Genomic DNA, 8,034 nt, shown 5'->3' with positions numbered 1-8,034 from the left:
ACCAGACCACGGGGAGGGGTCAGCAAGCTGCACAGCGGTGGGTGGCGTTTCCTCCGAGTGCACAGCTTGCTTCTGGCCACCGCCCAGATTCTTCAGTAAGGTTGGAAATCAAAGTAAGCACCCACCTAACCAATCCTCCGGCTAATAATTGATTATAATGACACCCACCCCTTGCCAGGGTCTCTGAGGGGGGGAGGGTCCGAGGAGAACCCCTTCCCGGGACACCCTGGCCCTTCACCGCCGGCCGAAGCGGAAGCTGAAGCCGCCTTTCTTCCTGCTGTAGCCGCTGAGCTCCTCGGCCAGCGTCCCTAACGGGCTCCTGGCCTTCTCGCCATCAGCCAGGGGGGGGCCAGCGGCCGCGCTGTCCTCGTCCCGCCTCCCGGGCCGGAGCCCGGCGCCAGCACGCGCTCTGCCCGACATCTGCAGCTCCTTGGGCACGACGAGCAGGGCATGTGGGTGCGGAGCGCTCGGCCACTGAGAGGAGCCCCACGGGAGGTGGACGCCGTGTCCCCTGGCCAGGCCGGCCCAGCTCATCTCCCCTCCGACGGCCCCCGTGGTGTCCATGGGCTCTTCTCCGTCCAGTAGAGGAAAGCAGGTGCCCAGCGGCAGGAGGAGGAGGCAGGACAGGAAGGAAGGGCTCACCATCTGGTCCAGAGGAAAGAGGAAGACGTTACAGGCTGCCATGTGGGCCAGGCACGACACGGGTCAGCTACTTCCCAGGACCCGCCAGCCATCAGAGGCTAAGCTGGGGGCTCAGCTGAGCCCAGTTGGCAAGTAGCACAAGAAGTGTCACTGCACTGGGGGACCAGGCCTTCATTATCATAGCAGGCATAGGAGCTTCCTGCACCCATTAGGCTGGGTCTTGCTCTCCTGCGGTCCCCGGGTTTGACAGCCGGCCGTGGCAGCTTCGGGTCTGATCCCACCGCTGCTGGAGTGTCTCAGAGCAGCGCCCGGGCAGCCCCGGGAGAGCTGGGCAAATTGGGGTTCATTCTTTTATTACGGTCATTGACTCCTGGGCCATATCATCTCAGAGCTGCGGGGTAAAAGTAACACCCATCTCTCTTAGCTTCAGCTTGATAACGAATGGGTCTAGCTCATGTGGAGCTGGGACTGTCTGTCTCGGACATGGAAACAGGCCGCTCCTCAGAGCAGGACGTAGCCATGAGGCACCTGGTCTAACTCGGCCACCGGGAGAGCAGGGAAACCGTGGCCAGGCATCGGTGGTCCCTAACTTTGAAGCACCATTATCCCCCCTCCCCTCCTCTCCCCTCCCCTCTCCTCTCCTCCCCTCCCCCACCCAGAAGTGTCAGAAAGGCTTCGAAGTTGTGGCTAGGTTATAGAGCTAGAAAGTGGAGGCCTTGTGACCAATGGCCCTTGGGCATTGGCCCCGTCCGTGGCTGATACTCGGCCCTCCAGGAGGTGTCCCTCACCCCCTGTCCCGTGGAGGCAGCAGGCTCAAGCAGGTGACTTGCCCAAGATCTCACAGCTGTATAAGGTCTAACTGGGCCTGACTCAGGAATGGCTCCGTGGATGGCGATCCGTGGAGGGTTTGAACCCGGACTAGAGCTCCCCAACAGGCCCCTGCCTCGCTGCGGTTGCTCGGCCCCCTGACCGCTGAGGAGGGAGTGGAGAGCGGGATCTGGGGAAAACGGCCCGGACCCCCAGGGCTCTCTCCAGAAGCCGTTCCCTTGAAGACGTTCGCAGTGAACTCAGCCAGACAGCCCTACAAGAACCACAAAAGCAACCATCCTCTCTAGCCACAGCCGGCCCTCCTGGGCTCCCGCACCCCGGGCCCGCATCAGCCCGAGCGGCCTGGGCTCCCCTTCCACAGGCGGTTTCCCCGCAGAGACACCGCCACTGGCTGTCAGAACTGGGGCGTCCTTCTGGCGGACGAATCCACGTGGGGCAGCCTGCGTCTTGAGAAAGGGGACATCTTGATGCACAGAAGGAAATGGCCCTTCTCACCTGCTGGGAGGTCACGGACCCTTTCAAGAACCTGGTGGAAGGTTGGGACACTCACCACTGAAAAGTGGGCCCCACAAGTCTGGGCTTCAGGCCCCAACTTCCAGGATGGGGCAGGAGGAGAACAGGATGGAGACTGAGGGCCGAGCCTGGAGGGCAGCTGTAAGGTGAGTGCTGTCCTCTCCCTGGGCCTGCCCAGCCCGGGGTGGCCGCCCGGTGGCCCTGCCCAGCTCCTGGCCTGCGTGTGGGCCTGAGCAGGGCTCCTGCGGGGGAGGGAGGGGCTGGACTCACCGTGCTCTGGGCCTGCTCCCCAGGAGGGCTTCCGGGCCCTGCAGGGCTAGGTAGGCTGTGCTGGGCTCTGTCCAGAGTGTGCTCCCAGGCCCTCCCTGCTTTATATAGGCCCGGGGTGCCCCCCCCCCCCGGCCCCTCGGCCCCCGCCCGCGTGCCCCTGCAGCACACATTCCTGCCTCTGGGATCCCATTGGGGACGCGGTGGTGAAGCAGGGGCGGCGCTGGCTGCACTGAGAGCAGACCCGCCACAGGAAGTGGTCTTGACCCAAAGCGGCATCATTAACTCTGAATGACGGGCACAGAAGCGAGTCCCTTGGGGAGGCGTTGGTGCCCACCCTCAACAATGCCAAGGACCCCACTCTGTCAGGCCGGCCTCACACCGACGGCTCCCGTGGGCTCCGGACCTCGGCCCCTAGAAAACACGAATTGTCTCTCTCGCTAGGTGGGCGGTTGTCAGGTGCCACAGCTCACCGGCCCCAGCGCCTTCGAGGGCGTCGGTGCTCGGAGGCTGAGCCAGGCGGTGGGGTGCCAGCCCCCTGTAACCCCAGTGCCTGACTCAGAGCCTACACCCACTTGGGGAAGGGGGGCTGCCTCGGGGGGAGGTGCAGCGTCGTCATCCATCCGGCTGGTGTGACGCGGGTGCCGGCTAAAGCTGGGCGCAGCCTGCAGTGAGTCACTTCCGCGCCGTGAGGCCTCGGGCCAGACACTTGCTCGCTCTCTGCCTCCGTTTCCCTGGCTGTAAAACCAGAGGTTTGGGCTCCCCGGTTATGCTCTTCCGCACTCCTCAGGATGGCCGTGGGGGGGGGGGCAGGTGTGGGGTCAGACCCTGAGGGCCCCCTCCCAGCCCCCAGGAGGAGAGCACCCCTGGGCGTTAGACACATGGGCCCCCGGAAACGGTTCTGCTGTGAGACAGCCGCTCGCCCAGGGTCCCTTTCAGGACTGGGCCCAGAAACTCTGGGGGTGGCCCCCAGAGCACTGGCACAGGTAGGGGTGGGGGCCAGGTGGGGGAGCCCAGCCCAGCCCCCAACCAGAGGTGCCCAGAGCCAAGTTTGATGTCGGATTTGGTGCCAAACTTCACAGGTCCAGGTTTGTCCAGGTACCCCCAGAACACCTGGCCCAAAAGATTGTCTTCCAGTCTACTTCCTGGGCTCCTCAAAGCCTCTGGGGTCCCACCAGGGGATGAATCCCCCCAACTCTGGAGCAGCTGGGGGAGTGACAGCTGTGACCCCCCCCCCCGACTCAGGGCCTCCAGCAGCAGCACACAGACTGGTCTGCCTGCATCGGGGTCCCAGAAACCAGGTCCCTGCCGGTCAGCTCCCCGCAGCAGAGGTTCCCCGTGGGTCACGGTCAGTGGGGGAGGCCGCAGTGTTGGGAGAGGGGAGCAGGGGGCCTGCTCTCACAAGCTGGAAGCCACCCAGTGAGGGTCCCCGGAAAGCCCTCCCGGAGAAGGGTCAGGCCACATCCCAGGATGTCCAAGCTGATCGGCAGCTTGTCCTTGCTTCTGAATGTGTGGGCTGACCCTGGGCAAGGGCAGGACCTGTTGGGGTGACAGCCTGGTGCTGCTAAGCCCAGGCCCTGCTTGGCTCTCGGATCACCCCCACGCTGTAGCCCCACGCGAGCCTGAGAACTGGGTTCCACGCCTGCTCAGCCACGCACCAGCCGTGGCGGCGTGACTCCGACTCTCCACCAGCGGGAGACCAGCAAGGCCACACCCTGGGGGTCGAGAGCTACTGGGGGCGGCAGGGGAGGTGCCACTGCTGGTGTTCCAGAGCCCAGTCGGCCCTCGCGGGGTGCCGGCCCCCCTTCATGGGGACCCCTCCCGCGCTGTGCTAGGCACTCTGTGGCAAAACCACACGTACGTCGCCAGCCCTCAGAACCTGGTCGCTGACCCCACGGAACCTTCCCTGTTGGGCCCGGGAACCGAGCCAGAGCAGGTTCCCGGTGAGGGAGCAGCTGCCAGCCAGGCGGTCGCTGCAGGGATGCGCCGGGCCGGGCAACGCTGTCCCCGGGGCCCCGGGCCGGGGGGAGGCAGATGGCACGGTCACCTCAGTCGCTTCCAGCGCCTGGCGCATCCCCAGGTGTCTGACTGTTGGCCGAGGACACTGGAGGGCACCATCGGGCAGCGGCCTCTGCCACACAGGCTGGGGGTGCGCTGGGCCGAGGCCTGGCCCCGCAGGCCCTCCAGAAAGACTGGGTTCCGTTACCTGAGCTCAGGGGACTGTTCTGTGCTCCAGCCGCAAATTGGCTTTATGAACGAATAGCCATGACGGGCTGTTCTTAATGAAGACTTGCAGCTCCTCAGGACTCCAGCCTCAGCCACAAGGGACCCACAGGTTCACCCCAAAGCCTAGCCCCGGGGGCTCGAGGCTATGGGGCAATGGTGGGTGGTCTGGGAAACTGCAGGAGGCTGCCCTGGAACCCAGGTGTGACCCGCCTCACGCTCCCCTGTGCGCCGAGCAGGCTGAGGCCAGAGCCAGGTCACCACGAGCTTTATTGGAGCCGGAAACACATACACCGATTGCCCTGGGCCCCTGCTGCTGCCCCGCACACCGTGCTTTGTCCGTGGGAAGCTCTGCTGGTCCGCAAGCCCCCCCCAGCCAGCCAGCCTGTGGTCAGGTCCATGCCCCCAAACCCCGCAAGGTCCCGCCTCAGCCCCCAGGTTTGGGGAGCCCTGCCAGCTGCCTGGCCCACTCGGAGAATGGGAATGGCCCTCTCCCCGAAAGCAGGTGAAGAAACTGAGGCCCTGGGGAGGCCTTGTGCCCTCTGTTCTGGGTTCAGTGTGTCTCCTGAGGGTCCCCCAGCCAGCATGTTGCTCCTCAAACTACAGGACAGTCTGCCGGCCTCACTCAGCCCCGCCCCTTGGCCCCGGCTGTAGACAGGCACCCACCCCGCCCCTCCCGGCACAGCGGGGCAGCTGGCAGTTCCTAGTGACTCCTCGACAATCCTCCGAATCTGGGGTTCAGGTCTTCCAGCTTCTGGGTCCCTGGCCCAGCCAGGCCAGCCCGAGGCTGCGTGGGTGAGGGTGGGAGGCAGTGCAGGTGGGGGGACCGGGAAAATGTCAATTCTGCTCCAAGACAAACATAAAACCTATTTACATGTGACCGCAGAGAGCAAAGGCCTGTGGGACTCGCTCGCAACTCTGTTCTTGTCTCCTGCTGCCTGCTGAGGTCGTCAGGGTGGAAACCCAGGCCTGTCCATCCTCGGACTCGGGAGCTCAGGTGGCAGCCGGATGGCCCCCGGTTTAGCTCGGAGACGCACCCGAAGTTGGGAAGGCCTGGCCTGAGGTCCCCGCGGATCCCTCCGGGCCGCCTGTGCTCGCGGGAGGGACTTGCAGAAGCCGGTACATGCGTTGCCTCAGGACCCCAGTGTGGACACCCCCGTCCTGCTGGCTTCTCTCACCAAAGGAGGAGTGACAGGGCACAGGGTTGGTCAGGTGACACGGGACAGCAGGGCCACAGGCACCCCGCCATTCAATTGGGCCCAGTGGGTCAGGGTTCTGGTGCAGGGACCATGGTCCTCGGCGATCTTTTGCTCATGTCTGTCGTCCCTCACTCCTCAGGGAGCTGCCCCTCCCCACCGGCTCTCCCAGCGTCGTCATCTGCGGTTGCTCATCTGGCGTGGCGGCCATCTGCGCTGTCACCAGGGCACGGGCGTCTCGAGAGCCTGCCTGGCCCACAGCAGCCTCCTGGCCGAACGGTGTGCAGGGCCGCCTGTGCTCAGCACCAGCCTGTGAAGGGGTGCCCTCTGGGAAGGGGTGTTGGCCTGGCTGTCCGCATCACGGCGGGCTCTGTGCCCGGTCAGCCAGTGTTTGGTCCGGCCACGTTCCCTGGTGGTGCCCGGCCCGGGCTGGGCGTGGGGCTGGTGCTCTGAGCAGGAAGGAAGGGTGTCTCCAGGCCCCCAAAGGCCACCCGCACGCCCCCTGCCAGGCCCAAGCTGTGGCACGTCTGTCCCTCTGCCAAGCCTGGCACGAGCACCCTGGGCCTGGACACCGCGTCACCAGGAGTCTGTCGGGGACAGAGCAGAACGCCCCGCACTTTCTAGGCGGGGCTGCTCTGCAGGGCGGCCGTGGAAGCCAGCAGCCCGGGGCAGGTGCGGGGGGCCCCCAGCTGGGGTGCTCGGGTCCCACTCAGCCTCTGCTCCTTGGCGGGTGCCCGGGAGCCCCTGGGGAGGGGGTGGCTCACCACCTCTAGAGGATTGGAACGGGGCCAGCAGGGGGCGCTCTTCACTCCTGTGTGGTCTTCTATCCCCCGAGCCCAGCCCCACGCCCCTGGCCCTGCCTGCACCTGGGCTGCCCCCGTCACTGCCCTGGTCACACGGGGCTGTGAGCGCGTCTCTCTGCTTTGAGCTCTGTGCCAAGAGGGGAGACTTGGTCCTGTCCAGCACCCAGGCAGGCCTTGGCCCGCAGCAGACGTCCACCCTTGGCTGAACACCGACGACCAGGTGGAGCCAGAGGGGACTGGCCAGGTCTCAAGGACAGCCCCTGGCACTCCAGGCCTTTCCCGCTGTCCCGGCCAACTCGACTTATGATTGAGTCAGACTTCGGTGGGAGGGGAAGGGAGAGCCGAGCCCCACTCTGGCCCGCGCCTGCCTGAAGGTGTCCTGCTCGGGGAGGGGTCGCTGGTGCTGCCCGCCCTCGGGGAGCTCCCCAGGCTGACTCCTCACAGCCTCCCCCTCCCGCCAGGTGTCCACAGTGGGATTCGGGAAAGCCGCCGCCCCCCCCCCCCCCCCCCCCCCCCCCGTGCTTGGTTCTGACAGCAAACGCATCAGGACCCCAAGGCTGTCAAGCAGGAGGCTGAGGCCAGGGTCCCAGCCCTGACTTCCTGGCCGCTGACCTGGGAAGCAGTGGTTCTTGTTGGGGTGCAACAGCAGTACGTTGGGCCTCGGGAGGGCTCAGCGAGAAAACGCCTCTGAGTGCCTAGCTGGTACCCTTTGCCGGGACAGTGTGAGGCCCTTCCCCCGACCCTGAACAACCACCAGCAGGGGGCAGCCTCCCCACTGAGCCGGCTGGGGTAACAGCCACCAAACTCCTCCAGGTTCAACCTCCACCCCCCAGGCCTGCCCCTAGGGAGTCTTAGGATCCTGGGGTCCCTGGAAATTGGGGCTGGAACAAGCCCCAGGCTGCCCAGAAAATCGAGAGGTTCTCACTGGCGGGGCCCAGACCAGTGCTTGGGACCCGGCTCCTCCCCCCACAAGCAGGAGAATGGGGTGTGGCAGGGGGCCCACTTCCCCTGACAGGCAAGAAGCTGGACACAGCCGCCAAGGGCATAGGGCCCTCCCAGGCCTGCGGGAACAGGGGCTGGCGGGCGGGGGCTGTAGGGGACGACCTGGGCCAGCTTGAGGCATAAGTTCTGGCAGGCCCCCGAGACGCAGCCTGGGCTGGGGGCACGTGGGTGGCCACCAGCACGCGGCCCCCCTCTGTACCAGCTGCTCCCAGGGCTCCTGGGGGAGAGGTGGGATCTCCAGGCACCATGGAAACGAGGGGGAGGGGAGGACCAGACCTGACTCAGGTCCCAACATTCCTTCTGTCACCAGACGGGCTCCAGGGGTGCCATCCCCCCTCACTGTGGCCCCATGATGCCCGGTGTTTTGACTGGCACAGTGGAGGGGCTGCCGGGAGTGGTGGCAGACTCCTGGCCAGCAGACAGACCGCCCGGAGCCATGGGGCAGGCAGAATATCGGGTGGTTTGCCCTGCCCGCATCAGAGGCAAATCGGGGTACAGGGGCATTGTGAAGGTGACGAACAAGCTCACCTATCCAGGGGGCTTAGTGTCAATGTCGGGGT

At 65.7% G+C, this 8,034-nt stretch overlaps 1 protein-coding gene across 1 annotated transcript; it reads right to left on the bottom strand.

The window, feature by feature from the left end:
* Nucleotides 1-234: 234 nt before the first annotated feature.
* Nucleotides 235-645, bottom strand: LOC118629253 (pyroglutamylated RFamide peptide). Its single transcript, XM_036260291.1, has one exon. It carries the CDS (start codon nucleotides 643-645, stop codon nucleotides 235-237), a length of 411 nt encoding a protein of 136 aa, XP_036116184.1.
* Between the last annotated feature and the right edge of the window lie 7,389 nt (nucleotides 646-8,034).

This window comes from Molossus molossus, unplaced genomic scaffold (assembly GCF_014108415.1).
Source record: "Molossus molossus isolate mMolMol1 unplaced genomic scaffold, mMolMol1.p scaffold_m16_p_14, whole genome shotgun sequence".
Lineage (NCBI taxonomy): Eukaryota > Metazoa > Chordata > Mammalia > Chiroptera > Molossidae > Molossus > Molossus molossus.
The sequence above is the reverse complement of the archived record's forward strand: the minus strand, read 5'-3'. Positions and strand labels throughout refer to the sequence as shown.

What these genes read in the sequence shown, in the direction of transcription:
- LOC118629253 (XM_036260291.1), bottom strand. Translation starts at nt 645, where the DNA reads ATGGTGAGCCCTTCCTTCCTGTCCTGCCTCCTCCTCCTGCCGCTGGGC.